This window comes from Schistocerca gregaria, chromosome 1 (assembly GCF_023897955.1).
Source record: "Schistocerca gregaria isolate iqSchGreg1 chromosome 1, iqSchGreg1.2, whole genome shotgun sequence".
Lineage (NCBI taxonomy): Eukaryota > Metazoa > Arthropoda > Insecta > Orthoptera > Acrididae > Schistocerca > Schistocerca gregaria.
This window is the reverse complement of record NC_064920.1, coordinates 313,348,756-313,375,384: the sequence shown is the minus strand read 5'-3', so window position 1 is coordinate 313,375,384 and position 26,629 is coordinate 313,348,756. Positions and strand designations below refer to the sequence as shown.

The window sequence follows — 26,629 nt, the reverse complement described above, 5'->3', positions numbered from 1 at the left end:
CAGAATGGTGTGTGCTGCCACAGCAGGCAGCACTGGAGTTGGTGTTAATTACTCCACCTAGTATCTGAAGTCCAGTTCCACGCTCTCCAGTGGGCTTTCAGTGTTGCCCCGCTGGGATACCAGAGTAGGAGTAAACTAGACCAGTATAGTTCAAGCACTGAAGAGATGGATGCCCATGTAAATAAGATTGAATTTGTATTTAAGTCACTCTTGCTGTAGTTAACAGACTAACAAAAATAGGAACCTAAAGCTTTGTTGAAAGAGCAATATTATTAATGTCCATATCAAGCTCTCTACTATATGGTGAGTGGTTATCTTTATACCTACCGCTATTTATGACAATATGTTGTTGTTTTTCTCTCTCTTGAATTGGTGCAAAAATTTTATAATACATTCAAATTGCATGTTCTGTAATGCACAGTTTCTATTTGTCGGAAACCTGTGTTGGAATAATCCTTAAGCAGTCCCAGTCCAAAAAACATAGTATGATTTGAGATTTATTAATTGCAATGTTTGTCTTTTCCATATGCTATCATTTATTTATTGTCCATTAGAGAATTTATCTCATTTCAGTAACAAAAGATGAAGAAAAGCACTTTTATTCCTTATTTTAAGAAGAATATGTTATCGGTGTACCTGAAACAATAGAAAAAAATGTATTACAGAGACAAACTTAATTCTGAAGCCACTGATAAAAGTTTTTCAGCTGATGGACAGTACTGTATTTTGATGATAATTGTAACTATGAATTTATTGATTTACATTTTTTTCTGTGAACTCCTCAAATCAGTGACTTTTAGAAAGGTCTTAGATAGTAGTTACATAGTAATTATACTTGGAACATAGACATTAAATAAAACAATTGATACAACTTGTAAGTCCTTCATATATTTATTAAACTACAATTCAACCAAGAAAACTATTAAATTATGAGACAGAATTGCTAGCCAGTTATTAAGTTCAGGAGGTGAAATATTGAGTACTGCCAACAGACATGTAAAAAAAAGTAAATGTTAAAATACATAATAGTATCCTAGCTTTCAGAATAATTAGTTTCTTTCTCAAGAAGGGGAAAGGGGTATGGTGGGAAAGGTTAGAAAAGGAAAGCATGTCACACCAGACTACAAGATGAGAGTGATCCAGCTGTAGACAATAGTCTTATTGCTCTTTAGTGAATATACTATGTGGTAAATTGTGCTTTCACAGCTGGATGAATCCAATCTTCATTTGTTGGTTCATTCTATTCTTCCACTACTCTGTCTTCAGATATAAGGGAAAGTAATTTTCCTCTACTACCATCAGTCAAAATTTAATCACAACTGAATTTTCGCTTAATAAACTTTGAGTTTTCGTCTGCGCTTGTACGAATAAACCCACTGGACTACCTGACATAATTAGATGCCAGTGGATTTGGAAAGCACATTTATTCTTGACTGAACTAGATACTATAAGAAACACAGTCAACACGTAGAGACCAGCATTGTCCAGTCAGGCAGAGAGAACTATATACATAAAAGTCACTGTTAGTGACAACCTCTGATTCATATGCAGCAGTAAAGACAATGAAATTAAAATTCAGAGGATGTATGCTAATGATATTTTAGTTAAGATATTGGGGAAAAAAGTTGCATTCTCTCTCTGCATTTGTAGTGAAATTTTGGACAAAATAACAAAACTCTTTCAGATAAAATTAATAAAACCTGAGGTGCCCAGAATGCGAACTGTGCCAGAAAACATAACAGGAAAAATCACAGAAACACCTACAATGTGGTACAGCAATAACAGGAAAGATCTTTTATAATTGATTTTAGTGCCCTTTGTGTAAGTATGTGAAAATACTACTAGAGGTATGTGCTCAGATATAAGAAAATGAGTTGTGTTGCTCATAATAATATTTGTCATGACTTCAATAGAGCACTTCAGGCTTGAGTAAAGGAAACGGTGAACACAGTATGAAATTGATTAACATGTATACTATTTTCATAACAAAAAGGAATTGTTTGTCAGTAACAACTATTTATATTTATTGTCTGTGAAGCATTATTTTATAAAGTAAATTTAATAGAGGTAGAGGCAATGCAGGGATATGTTGTTCTCTATGGAATACTGGCACAGCAGTGGAGTAACACAGATGATAATGAAATAATGAGGAAGTACTTTAATGATTATATGTTAAAGATGAAGTGAAGAAGTATTCAATGAAATAATAATGGAATTATAATGGAGTAATAACGTATATGAGTGTGAAGGGTAATCTGTATTACATGGCATGCAACTCATTTCTGCAGTAGTTAATATTTGCGAATACCCTTCATCGGTGAGCAGGCCAAGTAAAGTAATAAACATCTAAATGGCATAACAGAAATCACGAACTGTCTGTATGAAGGAGTTTAAAAAAAAAATTAAATTTATTAAAATAGCCTTGATCACAACAGACATTTATTTTAGTTGGCAACCGATTTCAGTCTATCATTTAGACCACCTACAGTCTGTAGGCACTGGAGTACAATAGTAATACGTATTCAGAGAGATTTCTATAAAAAGAGATGATAATTTGGATGATAATATATAAAAAGAGATGACAGTACAGTAAAAGCTACAGGAATAACAGAATAAAATGTTATACCCATGATGGCAGTGGTGGTGGTGGATGGAGCAAGATCCATAAGAACACTGATGTCTACTGCTGAATAAGGCAGCATTACTCGACAATGTATAGTGTAAGCTCCATTCACCGTATATGGCATTACATCACTGACAGTCAATCATGTACTTATTGTGTGAGGTACGTTACATTAAATGATACAGCAAAAATTTACAAGTAAAATAGATACAAAAATATATATGAAGATTAAATACAAAATGGTTCACAACAAATCCTTTCATAATCATTTTATAAAAATGAAATGTAATGTTGATTCCAGCAGTTTTGATGTAGACTCTATGGACTTTTTTGTGAACTCATGACAGCAGTCATAGCAGAGATGACTGTGTTGATTACCATGGCAATGGCTTGTCAAAATTGATAGTTCCACCTCAGCAAAGCCCACCAGCAACACTGTGGTAGAGGTTGGAAAGTTTAGGAAGCAGCTGAGGAATGGCTTGGAAGTCAGTCACTGTGTTTCAACCTCAACATACGATAGTAACAAAGAAACTGACTGCCACATTTCAGCCTCCAGTGGTCAGAAGAAACAGTTGAAGCAAACACACTGAAGGGCTGTACATTACTGTCACAGAACCTGATTGGAAGTTTTGACAGGGTTTAGCTTCAAAATCCCTACATAATACCTAGCATTACATAAAATGTTTCCTATAATATATTAGTACAATGACATTATACATAAATTCTGTGTGATTTAATGTGAGAGTAAGGTTTTCCAGATGCTTTAAAAAACAAAAACACAATGTAAAATCTTCCCCACATTTACTGGTGACAGAAACTCATGTAATAAAGGAAGTACATTAATTACATCAGTACAAAAATGAATGATGTTGTAGATAACAGTTTGTCAATTATATAAAAAGAAGCACATTTAGTGTATGTAAAGTGTGTGTTAGTTACACGAGTAAAAAATTAATGACTGTTACAGAAAACAGTTTGTCAACCATAAAATGTGCATACATTTCCATCTCATCAAGGATTTAATTAGTAATTCCATGACCTGAATGACTATTTTCATTGATAAACATTGTAATCTTAGCATGACATTTTTGGGGCAGAAACACTATCAATTTCTATAAAGCCATGTTCAGTATAAACCTATAATGTTTTAGGAATATAATCAATCCTGCAAACTACAGTTGAAGTATTGCCCCTACTGCTTTAGTTATTCCAGCTTTTTTCTCTGCATTTATTATTAATACTTTCGTCAACTTCTGATTCATTGTTTTTTGTGTGTCTTACTTTTTCAGTCATGATAATGTCTTGTTACGGCACAGAGTAATACAGGTTCCAAGTTATAAAATTTTTAATGGTGTTCAAACACCTTGATGTAAGATAGGATGGTTATGCCATGATTAACGACAGACCAGGAAGCACAGTGATGCAAGACAGATGGGCAGCACAGTCTGCAACTCTGCAGTAGCTGAGTGAGAGAGAGCACACGCAGCGGGAAAATGGAGAAGGACAGCGACTAAGCAAAATAACATGCACGTTCATTCATGCATTGGAATGCCCAAGAAGCAATAGCCACAGCTAGGGAAAACATTCATAGGCCAATTTAACTAGCTGCTAAGAGAGAATTAAAGCAAGGGTAGCAAAATAATGAGGCCACAAGCGGTCATTGCTAGTAAACCGCACATCACAGAGCTACAGAGGGCTCCTTAAATACCGGAGCCCCATCTCCTAGTAGGGAGAACAGTTCAGGTCAATGGAAACAATGTAGACCATGTCAATGACATTCCAGACATTCCATTCCATGACCACATGGTTTTAGTAAGTCTTGTCTCAGATAAACCAGCGCAGTACCAGCCAGCTGTGGAGTGCTGCAGTGTTAAACTCCACTGATCAACTTCATGCTGTGACGCACCAACCACTACTGATGGAAGATCTGATGAACTATCAGAAGCAGTGCTGTACCAGGTGCTGTATTCTCTGAGTGTGGGACAGTGAAGAGTCTGGCAGTACAAGATTCAACACCTGCTGCCTACACCACATTCCAGATGGGTTGGTCCAGGGAAGAAGAGGCACAGTAGCAGCTATCCATGCTGTACCAGGCTGGGTTGAGCATTTGTATTGATGCAAGAGGAACGATGTCTCACTCAGATGCAGGCGCAAAGACTGGCACAGCATCCAACACCAAGAGTCTGTGCATGACTACGGCAGGAGGCAACTATGGCCAACAGTGCAACACCCTATGTAAAGTTGTCAGAATAAATGATTCATTGAACAATCATGTTTCCTTAGCACCAAAAGCACTTCCAGACGATTCCCTGCATAGTGCAGAGGCATCATTCACTTGACCCCTCTGTAAATTGGTGTCAGAAGTGTCAACTCCACTATTTTCATCTGGAGGTTGGGCATCAGAGGTGCTCTGCCTCAGTGCTTGCAGTAGTTCGTAGTAGTGAGACTCCAGACTTTACAGCAACAACTTTACTGTTGTGAGCATCATAAAAACATTTTTCCTGTTCTGATGGATATGTCACAGGTTGCTTTTCTGTAAGGTATATGCTGTCCTTATGTTAGTAATATGTGGATATGGGATGGAGAAAATAGTAATTCTATGTAATAGTATTTGTAAGTTGTGTTCATTAGCATGCATCAAGCTGGTTTAAGCCGTATAAGTTGACTGGGTCATTTATAAGTGTTAGTGTTAAGTTGTGCAAGGAGTTTGATCTAGGGTGGTTAAATTGCCAGTTGGACCATAATTCGTTGTCATTTATGTATTACAGTGTTAAGTTTGTTGTCTGTCCTGTGTGTAGTGTCACATGTATCTGTTATGTGTTGTGGTTTAGAAGATAGTAGTAAATTGCACAAGAATGCCAGACTGGTTTCTACCAGTGAGGCAATAGCTGAATTAACATATCAAGTATCACATTTTCTAGAAGAGAATGCACAGCAGAAAGTATTTCATGAGGAATTAAAGGCGCAATCAGAGGCTTTGAAAGCCACATAAAATTCACAACCAGGTTCTTGTGAAACAAAATCTTCAGTAGGGCAATGTCACTTTGCAGTAGATTTTTCTGTAGCTCACTTTATTATGCCTTTCTCTGAGAAGACACCTAAGGATGTCATGGTATGTCTTGGCTACAGACAGAATATGTAATTGGTCAGATGAGGTTATGTTACAGATGGCTAACTTATGCCTTGTGGGTGAAGCAAAGATGTATGTCATGTATCATGAAACACTTGGTAAAACAACTTCATTTAAGCAATTAGCTGAAGGTTCGCAGCACAGGTACCATAAACAGAATAGTGATAGGTTTTTTTAGAGAACAATTGAGTGAGTTAGCTCATAAAGCAAATGAAACAGTAGAAAATTTTTCGGACCGAATACCTAAGGTGAATGCTCAGGCACATGAATTAATGGGAAATCCAGTTGCTGATCGTGTTATCCTCAGGGAATCTGAGAACAGGGCTTTAGATGTGTGTTTGAGGGGTATTTCTGTGGAATTTTCATGATGAGTTAGGATTTTGATGATGATTTGGGATGGGAGATCCAAATGATTTAGCTGCAGCATTGTGCATTGCCATGTATGTGCAGGAAGTAGGTAGTGCGATGTGAGGACACACAGAGAAACAGTTGTTTGTTGCAGAGAAAACTTGTTATCATTGAGGACACAAGGGACACGTCAGAGCACAATGCAAACAGGTACAATGCTATGAGTGTGGGCATTTTGGCCATAAGGTAAATGAATGTAAGAGTAGAAAGCAGAATGGTGAAAACAAACGACAGGGCACATTAAACTGCACCGGGAATGTTTCATTCATTGGAAAGTATTCCTAATAAATCAAAATACTGCAGTAAATCAAAATACTACAGAATTTAAGGCAGAGATGGATTGTTGTTTAATGGGCGTCCTAAATAGTAAGAAGTATAAGTTTCTGGTTGATACAGGTGCAAATATTTCTGTTGTTAATCTAGATCTTGTGGTTAGGAGAAATTTAGTGACTCCAAGGTATAAGTTATGTGGAGTAGGAGACATTGATGTGGTGTCATTAGGGACAACATGACTCGTTTTTCATATTGGAAATACAGAATTCTGTGAGCAAATAGAAGTATTGCCGTCTGTAGGACAAGGTTATTCTGTGATTCTTGGACTTGAATTCCTGGATAGGCATCTCGCTAAATTTAATATTTTGCAGTGCACAGTTGAACTTGGCAGAAACTTGTTTCCAATGGGTACAACAGCTGTAAGGGTTACAATGTAGCAAGATGCACCATTAGCTAAGGTGTTATGAAATGAACTGCATACATGTTCATTAAGAATAGGTACACATGACAAAGTACCTGCTGGTACAGGGAAGTTAGTATGGGTATCGGTAGACACTGATGCTACACGAGAAAGATTCTGTGTGGTCGAGCCACTGCAGAACAATGAACCACTGGATGAAATGCATTGTTATATAAGGAGGGCTCTTGTGCGCATATCAGATATTAGTGGGGAACTGATGATTCCTGTTACCATGGATAATTTTGGGGCAGATGATGTGGATCTCCCAAAAGGTTTACTTGTAGCGAGCTTAGAGGTACTCGACAGAGGATATCGACAGGTCACACGGTGATCGTAGCATCAAACAATCCATTCATGCAGATATAGTACGGAACAAGGTTAGTCACTTGAAGGATGGAGAACAGGAAGGCATGGAAGATTTATTGTTGCAATATATAGATGTATTTGATTCAAATGGCCCACTACCAGCAACACCGATCACACAGCATTGTATACCAACAGGGAATAATTTGCCAGTGTATAAGAAGCCATACCTGGGTGATGTAACACAGTAGCTGAGTGAGAGTGGGTGCACACAATGGGAAAACAGAGAAGGACAGTGACTAAGCAAAATAGCATGCACGCTCTTTTGCATGTTGGAATGCCACAAGAAGCAGTAGCCACAGCTAGGGAAAACACTCGTAGACCAATTTAACTAGCTGCTAAGGAGAATTAAAGCAAGGGTAGCAGAATAACGAGACCACATGTGGTCATCACTAGTAAACCGCATGTCACAGAACCACAGAGAGCTCTTTGAATACCAGAGCCCCAGCTCAAAGTAGGGAGAATGGTTCAGTCAGTGGGAATGATGGAGCTCATGTCAACGACATCGTATTCCATGACCATGTTGTTTAAGTCTTGTCTCAGATCAAATAGCATAGTACCAGCCAGTTGTGGAGTTCCATAGAGCTGAACTCCGCTAATGAACTTCACACTATGCCACACCAACCACTACTGATATGAGAGCTGATCAACTACCAACGGCAGTGCAGTGCAAGATGCTGTACTCTCTGAGGGTGGGACGGGAGTCGACGACCTGTCCGGTAGTACTGGGTTCAACGCCTGGCGCCTACACCACACCATGGATGTGATGGTCAAGAGAAGAAGAGGCATGGATTGGGATCGAGCACACTCCCTCAGCCGGTAGCATCTTTATTAATGCAAGAGGAATGATGTCTTGCTAGGCCACAGGTGCAAGGACTGGCACAGTGTCCGACACTGAGAGTCTGTGACAAAGACAGGAGGCAACTAGGGCCAATAGTGAACCACCCTTTTGTAAAGTTGTCGCAATAAGTGATTCATTGGATAATCATGTCTTCTGAGTGCCTCAAGCACTTCCAGATGATTCCTGACATCATGCATGCCCCTCTGTAGTCTTTAGTTTTTAATGCAAAGTTTTTTACCAGGTTCTGTGACAATAGGGTACAATCTTTGCAAGTGATCACTTCAACTGTTTCTCCTGACCACTGGAGGCATAACTGTGGCAGTCGGTTTCTTCCTTACTATTGTCTATCGCAACAGAAGCATGATGATCGACTTCCACACCAAAGGATACTTACCACCATCTTAGCTTTCCATCCTCTACCACAGTGTCTCTTGCAGGCTTCATCAGAGTGTAACTGTTGATATTGGCATACCACTGCTGTGGTAACCAATAAAGCCATTTCTATGACTCCAGTCAATGAGTTCATACAAATGCCAATAGCGGGCAGTCTACTTACAAAACCAACCAAATAATGTCATAGCATTTCTTTAATTTAAAAAGATTATGACATATTTTGTTGTGAACCATTACTTTTAAATTTTAACTATGTGATTTAATGTAACATGTTTCACTTAATAATTACATGATTGGCTGACAATGATGTAATGCCATATGCAATAGATGGGGATTACAGTATATATTCTCAAATAATACTGTCTTATTTGGCAGTTGATGTACATGTTCTTATGGATCTTGTTCTGTCCACTGCCGCATGCCACCGTCATGGGTATAACATTTTATTCTGTTATCAATATAGCTTATACTCTTGATGTTCTTAGACATATTATTACCTCTTTTTATAAAAATCACTCTGAATATGTGTTACTATTGTATTATAATGTCTGAGGCCGGACGGTGGTCTAAATCACAAATCAAAATCAACTGCCAACCGAAATACACATCTGTTGGGGTCAAGACTGTTTCAAAAAAATTAAAATATTTTACACTAATTGCTGTTCACTTTCTATCAAAAGAATACTTTGTAAAAGTATAAAGGAGTATTAATATTATGAAAAGAATAGTTGCTACTAGAGGAGATGCTGAGTCACAGATAGGCACAATGAAAGACCACACACACACAGCACATGATGGGAGACACAAGCAGGTGGTGGTGGCAAGGAGAAAGCTGGGTTGGGAAAGGGGAGGCATAGTAGGTTATGGGTGGGGAATGGTAAAGTGCTGCTTTGGGAGCATACAGGGATGAGGTCGAGAGAGGGTAGGGCAGCTAGGCACAGTCAGGACGTTAGACATAGAGCAAGGGGTTAGCAGAAAAGGAGAGAGGTGGATTGGTGCAATGGAGGACTGTGTAGTATTGATATGGGAACAGGGAAGGGGCTAGAGGGTAAGGACAATAACTAACAAAGGATGAGGCCAGGAGGGTTACAGGAATGTAGGATATAGTGCAGGGAGAGTTCCACAAGTGCAGTCAAAAAACGCTGGTGTTGGTGGGAAGGATCTAGATGGAACAGACTGTGAAGCGCTCACTGAAATGAAGAACGTCGTGTTTGTTAGCATGCTCAGCAAGGGGATGGTCCAGCTGTTTTTGGCCATAGTTTTAGGACCATTTATGTGGACAGATAGCTTGTTGGTTGTCATGGGTATGTAGAAAGCAGGACAGTAGCTACAGCTTTGCTTGCAGATCACATGACTGGTTTCACAGGTAGCCCTGCCTTTGATAGGGTAGGTGATGCTTGTGCCTGGTCTGGAGTAGGTGGTGGAGGGAGAATGTGCAGGACAGGTCTAGTATCGAGGTCTATTACAGGAATGTGAGCCGCGAGGCAAAAGGTTGAGAGTGGGAGTTATGTAGGGGTTGATGAGAATATTGTGTAGGTTTTGTGGGAAGTGCAATATTACTGCAGGAAGGGTGGGAAGTATAGTGGGTAGGACATTCCTCATGTCAGAGTACAATGAGAAATAGTCAAAACCCTGGTGGAGAATGTTATTCAGTTGCTCCAGTCCTGGTTGATATTGACTCAAAAAGGGAGTGCTCCTCTGTGGCCAGAAGGCGAGACTCTGGAAGGTGATGGGTGACTGGAGAGATTAGGCACAGGACATCTGTTTTTTTTTTTTTTTTTTTTTTTTTTTTTTTTTTTTTTTTTTTTTTTTTTTTTTTTTTTTTGCAAGGTTGAGTAGGTATTATGGTCTGTGAAGGCCTCAGTGAAATCCTTGGTATATTTCAAGAGGACTAATTGTCATTCATATGTGATGGACATGGGTGGCTAGGCTGTATGGAAGGGACTTCTTGGCATGGAATGGGTGGCAACTATCGAAGTGGAGGTATCGCTGGTGGTTGGTAGATTTAATATGGACAAAGGTAATGATGTAGCCATCTTTGAGGTGGAGGTCAAGGTCAAGGAAGGTGGCTTGAGCAGTACCAGGTGAAGCAAATTTGGGAATAGGTGTAGGGGTTCTGGAGGAATATGGATAGGGCATCCTCATCCTCGAATCAGATCATGAAGATGTCATAAGTGAATCTGTAACAGATGAAGGGTCTGGGATTTTGGTTGTTTAGGAAGAATTCTTCTACATGGCCCATGAACAGGTTGGCATTGAATGGTGCCTTTTGAGTGCCCATAGTCATACCTGGATTTGTTTGTAGGTAATGCCTTCAAAGGAGAAGTAATTGTGGGTGAGGATATAGTTGGTCATGGTGATTATGAAGGAGGTTGTAGGTCAAATTTTTTGGGCATTGGGAAAGGTAGTGTTCAAGATATTGGATTAATGATATCGGTGGGAGTAATGTGGGACATGAGATTCTGCACCAACAGTCAGCACGACCTTGTAGCTATCTGTTGTGTGCAACCACCACGGTTGATACAGCATGGCTCATACGTAGAGCATGCAGTGCAGTTTGTAAGATGACAAGAGAAACACAGGAAAGAAGAGGAAGAAGGACAGACATTGATTATAGTAATGTGCTAGAAAACAGTTACAAATTATTCACTTCCTACTCCCATTGTGGACCACCGCTATCCACCACCACTACAACAAACTCCAAACCTTCCCCACATCCCCTTATAGCTGACAAGATCTCAAAGGCCTCAATTTTTGCCCAACTCCCAAATTCGACAGGATTTGGTAATTACCTTCTATCCTTCTCCCGACACCTACAGTGGAAACACTTTTTTGTCACCAACTCAGCAATCAGACTCAACCAAACACCAATGTTGAACTCTGCCTGACTCATTTCACTCTTCCATCCAACCATGATTCACCCTCACTGCCCCCATATCACCCTCTGCTAACTTTCCAGTATTTCTTAATCTCAAACCTTGCCTCACCATCATTCCCCAAATTCCTCAATATGCAAACTAACCTTACATCTGCAGAAAGACCACAATCCACCACCTAAAAACTTATCCCAGCCTTATAATCCTACCTGCTGACAAAGACTCTACCTCTGTTATTTTGAATTGCAATAATCACCTGGTGGAGGAACTCCCCCAGCTGTCAGATACATCCACCTACAAACCCTGCCACAGTGACCCCACTCCAGAAATCCAGTAGGATCTCCAGTCTCTCCTCAAATCCTTAGGCCCATCCCAGCACCTCTCCCCGGTGTCCATCTCTCTCCTCACCCCTAACACATCCACACTCCTACCTTCTACATGCTTCCTAAAGTCCATAAACCCAACCACCCAGGATGCTTCATTGTGCTGGTTACTGTGCCCCCACCGAGAGAATCTCTGCTCTCATAGGCCTATGCTTTCAGCCTGTTACCTGGAACCTACCGTCCTATATAAAAGATACCAACTATTTCCTTTGCCGATTCTACACAGTTCCTATTCCTTAACACTTGGTGCCCTCCCCATCACTATTGGCACCACCTCCCTTCACCCTAACATTCCTAATGCCCATGTCGGTACCACTATTGATCAGTACCTTTCCAAATATCTGATGGATTCCAAACCTACAGCCTTCTTCCTGATCACCATGACGCAACAATATCCTCATCCACAATTGTCTCCTTTGAAGGGATTCCCTACAAACAAATCTGGGATACAGCTATGGGCATTCACATGGCACCATCAAATGGCAACCTATTCGTGGTCCATCTAGGGGAATACTTCCTAAATACCCATCCCAAAACCTTCACCTGGTTCAGATTCATTGATGACATCTTCATGATCTGGATTGAGGGTGAGGCTGCCCTATCCACATTCCTCCAGAACTTCTACACCTACTTCACATTCACTTCACCTGTCCTGCTCAACCCAACAAGCCACTTTCCTTGATGTTGACCTCAACTTTAAAGATGGCTACATCAATTCCCCTGTCCATATCAAACCTACCAACCACCAGGAATACATCCAGTTTAACAGCTGCCACCTACTCCATATCTATAAGTCACTTCCATATAGCCCAGCCACTCATGCACATCGCATCTAAAGTGACAAGCGGTTCCTCTTGAAATACACCGAGGGTCTCACTGATGCCTTCACAGATGTTATACGCCCTCAGCCTTGTACAGAAACAGATCTCCTATGCCTAATCTCTCTAGTCATCCATTATCCACCAAAGTCTCACCGTCTGGCCGCAGAGGAGCACATTCTCCTCGTGACTCAGTACCATCCAGGACTGAGCAACTGAATCACATTCTCCACCATGTTTTCGAAAAGCTGTCATTGTGCTCAGAAGTGGGGAATGTCCTACCCACTATCCTTCCCACCTGTCTCATAGTGGTATTCCACTGCCCATTGAACCTACACAATATCCTTGTCCATCCCTACACAACTCCTGCTCCCATCCCTTTGCCTCATGGCTCCTCATGGCTCATATCTTGATAATAGACCTAGCTGCAAGAACTGTCCCATACATCCTCCCACCACCACCTACTCCAATCTGGTCACAAGCTGCACGTATCCCAACAGAGGCAGGGCTACCTGTGAAAACCGTTTTGTGATCTACAAACTAAGCTGTAACCAGTGTATTGCATTCTACACGGGCATGACAACCAACAAGCTATCTGGCCACATAAATGGCCACTGACAAAAAGGTGGCCAAGAAACAGCTTGACCACCTCATTGCTGAGCAAGCTGCCCAACATGATGTTCTTCGCTGCAATGACTGCTTCACAGCCTGTGCCATATGGATCCTTACCACCAACACCAGCTTTTCTGAATTACAGTATATTAGTATATTGTATGTTCCTGTAACCCCACCCCCTGGCCTCAACCTATGTTAGTCATTATCCTTACCCCATAGCCCCTTCACCTTTCCCATTCCAGCATTACACAGTCTTCTATTCCACCAGCACACTCACAGTTTTTTTACCTCTCTCCTTTTCCACTAACCACTGCCCCCACCACCCCTCCCACCTTCCGTCTAACCCCTGATTGTGCCTAGCTGCCCTACCCCTCCCCCCCTCGCCCCCCCCCTCACAACTTCATTGCTGTATGATTCCACAAGCAGCACTTTACCATCCATCCCCCAGACCTACCCTGCCATCCCTGCCTCCTCCTTACTCCCACCACCCGGATGCGTCTTCCATCATGTACTGCTGCTCACAGTGTGGCCTCAGCAGCCAGAGATGGCGGTCATGTGTGAATGAGTTGTGCATGCGTGTGTGTGTGTGTGTGTGTGTGTGTGTGTGTGTGTGTGTGTGTGTGTGTATTCTATCTCTGACAAAGGCCTTGTTGGCCTGAAAGCTTACTTTCTGACAGTACTTTTCTTGTGCTTATCTGTGACTCAGTCTCTCCACTATTGGTGAGTAGCAGCTATCCTTTTCATAATATTGTAACATTCATTCCTGGATTTTCCACTGTTGTACAAAGAAGTACTGTTTGTTCTGAATGAACAGCTTTGTTATTTCATACAACATTTGGTTTGTGTATGTAAAAATGGTGGCAGTGAGGTAAAAATAGTCTCTTATGTTCAAAAATATGACAAGAAGTTCAGTAATTTAAGATAAATCATAAAAACTATAAGACAGTGAAGGTTAATTGTAATTAAAATTGATATATGTACTCTATGAATGTTCTTCAGATTATTATTGTGCTTGCCTTCCTCGCATAGTCTGGTTATTATCTTCTCTTTTATATCAGTGATTTATGGCACTGATTATGTAGAAATTTTTATTTGTGTCTAGTCAAAATAATATAACATGGAAAGATGCCTGACAGTAATTAACAACAGTTTTCACAGAACTGAAAAGCATAAAACATTTGAATTTTGAAACTTAGAGATTTGCTTTAATACTTAGTTCATTGGCGTCTTAAACACGAGTTTAATAAATTTTCATGTTATGTGGGGGTAATATTCTATGAACATACCCACTTAATATGTTAAATATTTTTCATACAAGTTTGTACAACTATTGTGCTGAACATGAAGAGCATGGTAATTGAAAATACTCTGCCTGACAAAAACTTTGCAATCTGTGATGTTATTGCTGTGATTAAAAAATTGAGTCAAATAAATGAAGAACTTGGCAGTATGAACCTACTGATCAGTATGACATTGCATCTCATCTGCCATGGATGCACCTACTGATTTGGTTGGCAAGAGTATCATGAAGCCATTGTATCCTCTCCTGTGGCAAACTGGCCCACAACTTTTATAACTGCTCCTTGATATCCTGGATTCTGGAACATGGGAAAAGATGAATTCCAAGATTTTTTCACACATGTTTTGTCAGGGACAGGCCTCAGGGTCTGCCTGATTGCTGGAGTACCTCAAACTACAGTAGGCAGTTTGTAGAGACACTAGTCATGTGTAAATGAGCATTGCCTTGTTGAAAAATGGTACTACAATAGTGCCACATGATACGTAACATCTGTAGACGCATGATGTCCATTATAAACCATTTTGTCATCAGAGTTGCCCCCAACCACTACCAGCCATGACCAGCACTCATACCCAGACGCTCTCCACACCATGCCACTGTGAGTAGTGCCACTGTGCATGTCCTCTTCCCAGTTTTCTGGAAATCGCCAGCAATGGTCATCAGGGGTGGTGCAGAATCATGATTCTCGCTGAATACAATGCGACACTATTCATCAGCAGTCCATGCTTCCCCGTCAACACACCACTCTGAGTGCAGTCATTTGTGTTTTGATGTCAATGGCAGTCTATGCACAGGATCACAATTCCCTAGTACAACTACTGGTAGTCTCTAACGAACAGTGTGGGATGACTTGTTTTTGGATGGAAGGTACAGATGTGAAGGTTGTTATAATGCATAATACAGTGCTCCTCTTTTATGTTGGTCATGCATGGTCAACTGGAGCCTTGACAACAAGTATGCCAGACCACACATTACCATGCAGTCCAACGTTGGGCCACTGCCACATCTGAATGCCTCACAAATCTGGATACTTCATGATTCAAAATACTGGCAAAATGGAGACTCACAATGCAGACCCTATCAAGCTCCGTCAAGAACTGATAACATTGTGTCACAAGAATATGCGTCATCACTGTGTCCTTCACAGTGACCAGTTGCCATCTTATGCTGTTCACACACCTTATGTACCTTACCAGGCTTGGCAACAACACTAAACACAAGCAAAGCTTACTCACTAAGGTGGTCAGTCTACCTGTAACATAGAATTACAACTCTTATCAGTTATGTACCCATTGATGGTGTGTATGTGTATGTGGGTGAAGTTACGTTGACATCCAGTGATGTCTTCTGAGTACTCCATTTTTGTTATCAGGCAGTGTATTTCCTAATGTAAGTTTTATTGTGTCTTTTTCATATGCATTTTGATTAGAAAATGGAGACTGAAAGACAGTAACTTTCTCAAGAAAGATCATCCAAAGGACTTGTGGACGATGGTCGTCAAGTAAAGAAAAGAAACTAGCCATGTGATGTGAAGTCACTTCAGGTAAATGCAAGTGAAGAGTGGAGGACTGAGACATCAAAAGGTGAAAAGAAGAAGGAACGGACCAATATTTAGTGAGACAAGCCTGTGGAAGCATCATCAATTTTTTTTTTTTTAATGTTGTGCCCACTTGCCAAAGATGAGTCATTTTCAGAAATTTAAATCAATATATTTGCGTAAAAAAACAAGATTAATAACAATTTTTACAAAAATATTGTGAGATCAGACTCACACATATAGTTTGTAATGATGTAATGTGAAGATTTCTCCTGTTTTCCATTTTTAACAGTAGAATGTTTAATAGCATTTGATATATTCTGTTATGTTATGACCACAAGAGGTTTTTGATTGTTTTTATCTGTTACATTATCCAGTCAGCAATCTCCAGTATCTATTTGTATAATCAAAATGGGGTGGGGAACTGACTGACAAAAGTTACTGTGATATTCCTCATAACATAAATGCTAATTTTTTTTCTTTTACTTTTCTTTTACATATTTGATACATAAACTGTGTATTGAGTGAAGCATCTGAATTCCTTCTCAGGTAATATTTTTCTAAAGATTATTAGTCAGAGTGTAATTTACACATGACTGAAGATAACAGAATAAGTAGTTTGTGTAGACACATTTTGTTTCAGGAAACAGGATGATATATGTACTTAAAAATATAATCTTGCTAATAATTGTTTGTTTTAAGTTTAACATACCTTATTTGAAAGACTTGATTTCCTTCTTTATAAAGAATATCGTGTCTTGTTTGGTAATTACATAATTCAAGAAATATCTTTATCCAAAATTATTGTACCATAAAAATTACAAAATGTTCAAATGTAATTTTTTTCAAAAGTACAATTTTACTTTCTTGAAGCGATAACGTTTTGGCATTCAGAAATATCTATTTTAACTAGAATAACATATAAAATAGTGATGAAAACAACCAATTTTTGACAATATAAGGTAAGTGGATAGATAAAAAATCTACTCACTAAGCAGCAGCAGAACATGCACATAAAATAAGGTTATAATTATGCAGGCTTTCAGAGCCAGTTCCTGCAGAAGGGTTGAAGTTGAAGGAAGAGGGTTGAAGGAAAAAGGCTGGAGAGATTTAGGACGAGGGGTAGATTTTGGAAAAGTCACCCAGAACCGTGGCTCTGGGGAGACTTACTGGACAGGACAACAAGGAAAGACTGATTGCTGGGGACTGCACCAAGTGAGATTTGAAAACCTGAGAGGTTAAAGGTGGAAGATAAGGTAATATGCAAGACATATATTAGTGCTAAAACATCATGCATGAGTCAATAAGAGCGAAAAGCTAAGTGCCCTGTATACGATACAGGTGGGAGAGAAAGGCGAAAAATAAAAAGATCTGTAAATGAAAGAGGTAGGAAACTAAAATAGAATGAAGAAAGGAATGATTACTGTGAAGAAATGCTGAGACCAAAGAAATTAACGTAAATTAAGACCAGGTGGGTGTTAAAAACCAAGGACATGGTGTAGTCCCAGGTCTCACAAGCGGAGCTCTGAGAAACTGGTCTCTTGGGAAAGAATCCAGATTGCATGTTTGGTGAAACAGGCACCAAGGTCATGTCTGTCATGTGGTACTGCATGCTCTGCAACAGGATATTGTGTGTTGCCAGTATACACTTTCTGCCTATGCCGATTCATCCTAACTGATAACCTGATGGTAGTCATGCCAATGTAAAATGCCGAACAGTGTTTATATAACAGCTGGTATAGGACATATCATTTCACAGATGGCTCTCCCTTTGGTAGTATATGTTTCGGCAGTTACAGTGTTGGTATAGGTAGTGTGGTAGGAGGGTGCATAGGGCAAATCGTGCAGCTAGGATGGTCACAGGGGTAGGAGGCATAGGGTATAGAGATGAGTGCAGAAGGAGCTTGTGATGTGACAAGCATATTACAGAGATTGAGAGGGTGATGAAAAGCTATTCTAGGTGTAACAAGCAAAATTTCAAGCAGGATGGACCTCATTTCAGGACATGATTTGAGGGAGTCATGGCCTTGCCAAAGTAGCTGAGTAATAATTACAAGACCAAGATAATACTGAGTGTCAAGTGCTGCTTCTTTTTGAGTGATTGGCAGTACCAGGATTTGATGTGATGGCCCTGGAGATCTGTTTTTAAACTAAGGTGGTTGGATAATTATCTGACCCAGGCTTCTGGCTGACTTTTGTGAGCTCTATCCCTTTTCCTAAACCTCCTTTTCCTTCACCCTTCTTTCTTCCCCTTCAACCCTTCTGCCAGAAGGGCTGGCTTCAGAAGCTTGAATACATAATACCTTTTTTATGTGTGTGTTCTCCTGGCATCGCTTGGTGAGAGCTTTCTCACCCATCCAATTACATTAAAGTCTCTTCTGTGCCACATGTGTAAAGTTACTGCCTTCAATTCCTATGTTTTATGCTGTAAATCAGTTGCAGTAGCTCTGAATTTTAATGTTCTCTAAAAACTTTCCAGTACCAGATTTTAAATAGGCACTGTGAATGAAACTATGGTCATTCTGCCATTATTCTCCAGTGTGTAAAGTTCCTTGAAACTCAGCATTAGCTACTGTCCCTGGCATAAAGTCTAACATGAGCATTAATAAAGTAAGATTCTTGCAGTACAGCTACTTGATTATATGAAGCCTTTGTAATTTTCTGGCCTGTTGAGTGATAATTTTGGAACTGATTATGTATAACATGGTCATCATCACTGTGCTTAGTGACAATAACTGTGCATTAAATGAAAATTAACTTTCAGGGTGCTGATTTGATTATTTTAAATTGTTTTAGCACTTAGCAGTTGATCTGCCAGCTAGTGCATGAAAATGGCAGAAGAAGCAACTAAAGTCAGTAATGTTTCAACTTTTTACAGGTTAAATGATATGCAAAGCCAGGAAATCAAGGTAGTACAATACCCCCTTCTTTGTGCCAAAAATATGGAACTGAATATGAATGAAAACTGCCTCCAGCACTACCATTTCTCTTTTCCATTAAGTTTTTAATTTTTTTCTTTGTAAATGTCTTATCTTTAGTACAGTCTCTACTAAGATAATAGTTACTAAGAGTGGTAGTCATAAAGTTTTAATTATCACTTTTGGGAAAGAAAAATTAATCGAGCTGTAACCATGAAACTTGGTAATAGTGTTTGTCCTCCTCTGCCTATTCATCCTTCACCATGACACATATTTCCCAGCAGTGGATGACACTATGAAGACATTACTTATAGAAATTTGGATTTCAGCTGCTCAGGAAATGTTACACCTCAAAACTCACATCTTCATGGTATGGAAATGCCTGCTACTCAATGGTTTCTTTCCACAAGGAAAAGCAAAGTAGTCACTGAATGCTATGTTAGAAGAATATGGGGGGAGGGGGGGAGGTTAGGGTGTGACTGTGTCCATTGCAGTATGTGTTGGGGTGTTGGCAAGGAGCAAAAACATCCTCTGAGGTGATGATGCTTCAACTCGACAGTATCACATAACCCCATCAGGAGATTTTGATAGTATGCTCTTGTGATAGTTGTGTGTAATCTGTTAGCACCACATCGTGGAAAACCCAAAAAACATCACACGGTATCATCTTGCCCGGTGATAGTTAGGTCTTTTCCTTTCTTGGTGTAGGGGTACCTCTGTTTCCACAGTTTGCTATGCTCCTTTGTCCTAGGATCACAATAATACATCTAGCCATTGGTCTACGGTCATTAAATATTTGATGACATAACTGAATTTTCCTGAAAGAGATGAAACATTTTTGCTGCTGCCTACATCCAGTGGGCTTTTTGAGTGGATTGCAGAATCCATCACAGCCCAATGGGTGACATCAGTATTCACATTCAAAATGTCATGAAGGTCCACAACAAAGTTTCATTTTTTCCACAGTCACCTTGATAGTGATATATCTGTCTTTGGGCACCAGGACCTTTATCTCTTTTGCAACTCCTTGTTCTCCATGGACAGATGGTCAGCCACTAGTTCTTCACCATTCTGACTTGTCTGAGTACACTGGAAGCTACTGTCCCACCTATCCACTGTGTCATATGATGCTGCATTGTTGCCATAAACTTAAAACCTAAGTATGAATTTTTGAAATATTGTGTCCCTTCAAATGTAGAAAATGAATTACTGTACAGTTCTCTAATTCATCAGTAGGCTGTACCATTTTGTTTTGAGTCCTTCAAAGATGTGCTGCAGCACTTTGGTGTGTGGGTTTCAGTATATACTATAGACATGTACCTGAAAATAAACAAATATTAATTCTGTAACTTTATTTTTTTCCAGTTTGATAATTAAAAGTTTGTGATTACTCTCATATGACTGTTAAATGTACTAGTCCTTCTCCCACTCTTTTATCTTATTGGAATTCTGCAGTAAAAGAAACAATAGAACCTTCTATGTTAGAAGCACACACCACGATGCAAATTTTCAAAAGCTTTAGTTTCTGCTCTAATGTAATGCACTTGGAGAGTCCTTGGTACACCTCATTAAATGCTGTACACCAAGACTGGAGCTGGAATCACACAAGCTAATAATACTAACAGTTTACAAACATCCAGCAAGAGATGTTGATAGTTCAGTTCAGCAGCTTGAGAAGGAGTATTAATAAGGTTAAAATTACAAAGAGACAGCAAAAATATATCACAGCACTTGTAGCTTTTGAAATAATATGTTTCTTCTTCTGGGAGGAAAGAATTTTTTTGGGTGAAGCTAGACTGGAGAGAGAGTGGGAGACGGCAATGATCATGGTGGGTTTGTCTCAGTACTTCAATAAATAATTACTGTTGAAAGACAAGACATGTGTCAAGTGCAGGGGGTATTTGTGAGAAGTGCAGGAGTGGGAAATGTTTATCAACTATGGTTGCTATTCAGTAAAAAAAGAACTAGAAAAAAAGTCATGCATGAATGTTAGTTTGTAAATGAAAATGGAGTGATAACCACAATAGACTACCTTGGTGTGTTGCACTGCCTGCACACTGCAGGAATGTACCAGTTGTCTCTCCACTGCTGATGGCCTCTGCATGTGAAACATCTGCTTTTACCTGTGAACAATGGATGAACTGAGTAGAGTACTACAGGAAACAAATACACTCAATACTTTGGTATGTGTTGTTGTGTTCTTTACAAAACATTGTATGTTATTGGGACATTAGGGGATCATTCTTGCAAACATGTCCAAATTCCTGCTCTAGCTTTCTTATACCAGATTACTATGACTTTTATTTAAATCACAAAATTTTTCTTTATCTTGCATCTCATATCATTAGGAGTGTCCCAGGGAAGTGTGATAGGACCACTTTATTTGCTATATATCTAAATGATCTGATGGAGAGGGTGGACAGCCATGTGCAGTCATTTGCTGATGATGCTATGGATTTGGGAATGTGTTGAAGATGAGTGACTTCAGGATCACATAAAATGACTTGAACAAAATTTTTACTTGGTGTGATGAATGGCAACTGGCTCTAAATATAGAAAAATGTAAGTTAATGTGGATGGGTAGGAAAGACGAATCCAAAATTTTTGGATACAGTATTAGTAGTGCCCTATTTAACACAGTCATATTGTTTAAATATCTGGGCATAGAGCTAGAAAGGGATATGAAATGTAACGAGCATGTGAGGATTGTGGTAGGAAAGATGAATGGTTGACTCTGGTTTATTGGGCAACCTTTAGGAAAGTGTGGTTCATCTTTAAGGGAACCACATATAAGATGCTTGTGCAACCTATTATGGAGCACTGCTGGAGTGTTTGGGATTCCCACCAGGTCAGATCAAAGTAAGACATCAAAGCAGTTCAGAGGTGGGCTGCCAGATTTGCTACTGATAGGTTCAGCCAACACAGAAGTGTTATGGGGATGCTTTGGGAACTCAAATGGGAATCCCTGAAGGGAAAGGCAACGTTCTTTTTGAGGAACACTGTTGAGAAAATTTAGAGAACTACCATTTGCAGCTGACGGCAGAATGATCCTACTGCTACCAACATAAATTTCAAATAAGGACCGCAAAGACAAGATACAAGGAATTAGGGCTCATATGGAGGCACACAGACAATCGTTTCTTCCTCGCTCTATCTGTGAGTGGAAGAGGAAAGAAAATGACTACTGGTGGCACAGGGTACCTTCCACCAAGCACTATGTGGTGGTTTGTGGAGCATGTATGTAGATGTAGATCTAATCTATTTTACCATTTTCTCAGCATCTGAGGACTGTGATTTGCACAAATATCTTATTACAGCATGCTCAGAGGCAAATAAGCAGCTACTCTTTCTGTGCTCCATATGCAAATGGAATGGGAAGAAACCCTAACATGTAGTACGATAGGAGGACCCTCAGCCTTGCACTTCTCAGTAGTTTGCAGAGAATAGTTGTAAAAAAAGGAATTCAAGTTATATCCACAGCTGCCTTTTACAGATTAACAACATTTGTTTTAAAGGTGGCAAACAGTTTGTTTCTTACAACATTTTTAAGTAAGGCAAACAAATGGTGTTTTCAGTAACTTAGGTAATTAAGGTAGTACCACTATTCCTCTGATTAATTCCCTTGCAGTCCATATTGAATTAAACAGTGGAAAGTCTAGGATGGAATAACAACAATGTGGGAAGGATAGTATAGATTGCCTGTCATCACATAAAGAAGGCACTGAGTTGCAGACAGGCATAATGAAAAGACTATTAGAAATATATAAACTTTCGGGCAAAGTCTTGTTCACACAACAACCACTCACACACAAATACCTGCATTCTCTGGCTGCTGTGGCAATTGGGCCATAGTGCCAGAGACAGTAGCCATGTATGTGTGAGTTGTTGTGTGAGAGTTCCACGTCTCTGGAAGAACTTTATCTGAAAGCTTACAAATTTATAGTATTCTTTTCACTGTGGCTGACTGTTACTCAACACCATCTTTATGTGATGAGTAGCAATCTATCCTTTCCCTATTGTTCATACAGTATTAAATCATTCTTACATAGATTTGATTCTGTAGATAAAATCAGTGACAATTTCTGTCTTATTTTGCATTATAAATTATGTGCAGATAAAAAAGCTGACGTTGAGATGACTTTTGTGTTAATTTAGTAATGTTCAGTTTCTTTCTGCTTTCTGAAATGGCAGTCTGATATCATGTTTTCTTTTTTTGTGCTTAGTTATTAATAACATGGCAAAAGTAGACTTTCATCTTTAAACTAACAATTGTAATAGTTGAGGAACTGTAACTGATTAAAAATTTCAAGTTATAATAAGGACTAAGCAAACCGAAGGTTAAACATACAGACTTTGACAGATATATAGCTTAACCCAGGCAGACATGCCTAATTGAAATAAACTTTGGCAGGAAGAAAGAAGGTGTGTATGATATTGAATCATTACAGTAGCACAAATAATTTGTTTTGCTATATTTACTATCTAATGCATCAACAAACTGGTATGTCAAGTTTTTGTAAACAGCTGATCTGATGATGTATTGTATACATGTCAATGTCTCTTATGACAAACTGTAACAATAAATATCATATTTGCTAATAGTCTCTCTCTCTCTCTCTCTCTCTCTCTCTCTCTCTCTCTCTCTCTCTCTCTCTCTCTCACACACACACACACACACACACACACACACACACACACAAACACACAAACATCTAGTTCCGTAGAAAGAAATTGAGGAGCAAATCTCTGTGGTCATGGTGTGGGTCAGTAAATGAAATTAACACAAATAAATAAAACGTTGACAAATCCTATGCAGATGACAAGCTGCAAGTACATCTTACCACAATCAACACTCACGGGCATTAGCTTAACTTTTTCCCAGGAACAGAGTCGAAGGAGTGATCGATTGATTCCATTGAAATTCTTCAGCTTAGACTTGCGAGTGTGAGGATTATGCTAAGATTTTCCTTATACCTGTGTTTAGGAAAAGGGATGCAGCAGAACACTGCCTAGTAATAACTGAGTGAAAGCTGGTGATTCTTAACACCAAAGAACATTGCAGAAAATAATTGCATATACTGTTCTAATGTTAAAGATAGCAGCATTCAGTTTTTTGAGCAAGATTCTGAACACAGGCTTTCCATGACTGTTTACTGTCTATCTGAACACATAGTAATTTGAATTGTTCAGAATCATTAATCATATGCCAATTCTGTGTAATCAGATGTCAGTTTTAGTTGAACTGTGTGCTAGGAACTGTAAAAATTGAGTCATTCTGTGATTTAACATCAATTTATTTTCTGCAAGGCCTGAACTTATTCTTGGAATGACGTATCTGATACATCACCAATGTTACAGTCTACAGTATTCACTACCAAGCTAGTGTTATCTATCAGCAAAGTGAAATATTTTTGAATGAACCCTCATATCAGAAGGCATGTTGCGTGTGTACGTAAGAAACAACAGCAGTCCCAACACTGATCCCTTTGGCACCCTCCCCTTAACCATGCCCCAGTCAGATGCCACTTCATTGCCATCCTCAATACTGTGGAGAATGACCTGTTGCTGTCTGTTCTTAAAGAAGAAGCTACTCCTATTGTTCCCTGATGACCCATCTTCTGCAGTAATATTTTGTGACCCACATAGTCAAATGCCTTAGTTAAATCAAAGAAGATGTGTAGTGCCTCACTGAGAAAAGAGACTATAGCATTTTCAGTTGTTAAGCCTCTTCTTAAACCAAACTATATGTCTGACAACAGATTATGTGAAATCAGGTGATCACTTACCCTTATACATATGTAGCCATTTCAATAACTTCTGCAAACAGTAATGGTGTAGAAATAGGTCTGAAATTGTCTACATTATCCCCTTCTCCTTTTCTAAGGACAATGACTATTTCTAAAGGAAAAATTACAATTGTGGCTAAGTACTGGGCTAATATATGCAGCATTCTGCCTTAGTATCTGGCTAGAAACCTCATCATATCCATGAGAACCCCTCAAGATTTAATTAATGACTCAATCTGTTCCTTGTCAGTATCAAGGAGGTGTATTTCAAACAGTGGAAACACCAGGTTGGAATATCAACAATATTAGGAAAAGGATAAATTGCTACTCACTGTAAAGATGAGTGGTTGAGTTGCAGACAGGCACAACAAAGAGACTGTTCCACATTATAGCTTTTGGCAAAGCTTTCTTCAGCATAGAAAACACACACACATTTGCACTCGCAAGCACACCTCATGCACACAGATTGTTACCACTGGCAGCTCCAACTGGAATGTGACAGTTATGTGAATAGCAATCTGGAGTGGGGCGGGGGAGGGACAACAGGGTATGGGTAGGGAAGAGAGAAGAGTGCTGTCTAGCAGGGTGTGCAGGACTAAATGGGGCCTGATGAGACTGCCACGCACAGTGTTGGGAGGTGGGCTGTGGAGGCAAAAATGGGGCACAGAAATGGTGAGGAGCAGGGAGGGGGAAAGGATGGGCAGGTGCCTCAGGAGAGAGCAGCACACAAGAAGGGCGAGTGACTGTGAAAAGGAAGGAGGTGTTAGGACGAAGGGGGTGGAAGCTTTGGATGGTGGAGGTGGGGACAGTAGGTTACTCTAGGCTGAGGCCGGGATAATTTCGGGATTGGAAAGAATAACTCTCATCTGCGGAGTTTAGAAAAGCTGGTGCTGAAGGGGAGGATCAAGATGGCCTGGGTTGTGAAGCAGTTATTGAAATCAAGCATGTTATATTCAGCTATATGTTGTGCCACAGGGTTGCCTACTTTGCTAGTGAGCATAGTTTGCCAGTGGCCATCCATTCTTTTGGACTGTTGGTTGGTAGTCATACCAATATAAAAAGCTGTGCAGTGTTCGCAGCAGAGCTGGTATGCAACATGGCTGCTTTCACCAGTGGCTTAGCCTTTGATGCAGTAAGATAAGAAGTGCTGAGGGATATGATCCCTGTGGCAAAGGGTTGGGACTGGGAAAATGTCTCTCTTTCAGGCATGATGATAAATAACGAAAAGGGTGGTATTGGGCTATGAAGGTTGCACTCTTTTTGTAGCTGGCTCTTGGGGATGGCAGGAGGATTGGGTGTGTGTGCAGAAATGGCATGGGAAATCTGTTTGCAGACTATTTCTGGGGGATAGTGCCTGTCTGTGAAGGCCTTGGTGAGACTTTCAGCATAATCTGTCAGGAAAGAAGACAGTCAAAATCAGATGATATGAATTTAGGAGATTTTTCAGCGTTCTTTTCCTTGCACTGTCACTTTTAAAATCAATTTTAAAGTCATCACACACAATTAATTTTGGTACTTTCTATAAAGGGACTCAAGAACTCACTCTAGCTTGAATAGAAATGATCCACACTCTTTTGATGTACCAGTTGTGTAAAGCTATGTTCTCCATCTGAACAGGCCAAGAAGGTCCAATGGTACTGACTGGCCACTGTGTCATTCTCAGCCCAACAGGCATCTCTTGATGCGGAATGGAGCGGCATATGGTCAGCATGCCACTCTCCCGGCCGTATGGCAGTTTACGAGACCAGAGCTGCTACTTCACAATCAAGTAGCTCCTCAGTTTGCCTCACAAGGGCTGAGTGCACCCCACTTGCCAACAGTGCTCGACAGACCAGATGGTCACCCAGCCAAGTGCTAGCCCAGCCCGACAGCACTTAACTTCAGTGATCTGACGGGAACCAGTGT

General features: G+C 39.9%; 1 protein-coding gene across 2 annotated transcripts in view; it reads right to left on the bottom strand.

Moving 5' to 3' along the window:
* Nucleotides 1-429: 429 nt before the first annotated feature.
* LOC126354635 (uncharacterized) overlaps nt 430-26,629 on the bottom strand; it is a 146,345-nt gene continuing 120,145 nt past the window's right edge. Inside the window, exons 8-9 of one of the 2 annotated variants that reach the window (XM_050004836.1) lie at nt 20,971-21,061; nt 430-636 (exon numbers count right to left, since the gene is read on the bottom strand). In XM_050004836.1, the coding sequence (XP_049860793.1) occupies nt 611-636; nt 20,971-21,061 (117 nt within the window). In that variant the 3' untranslated portion in view covers nt 430-610. The remainder of the gene's footprint in view (nt 637-20,970; nt 21,062-26,629) is intronic. The other variant, XM_050005625.1, reaches the window with a different exon arrangement.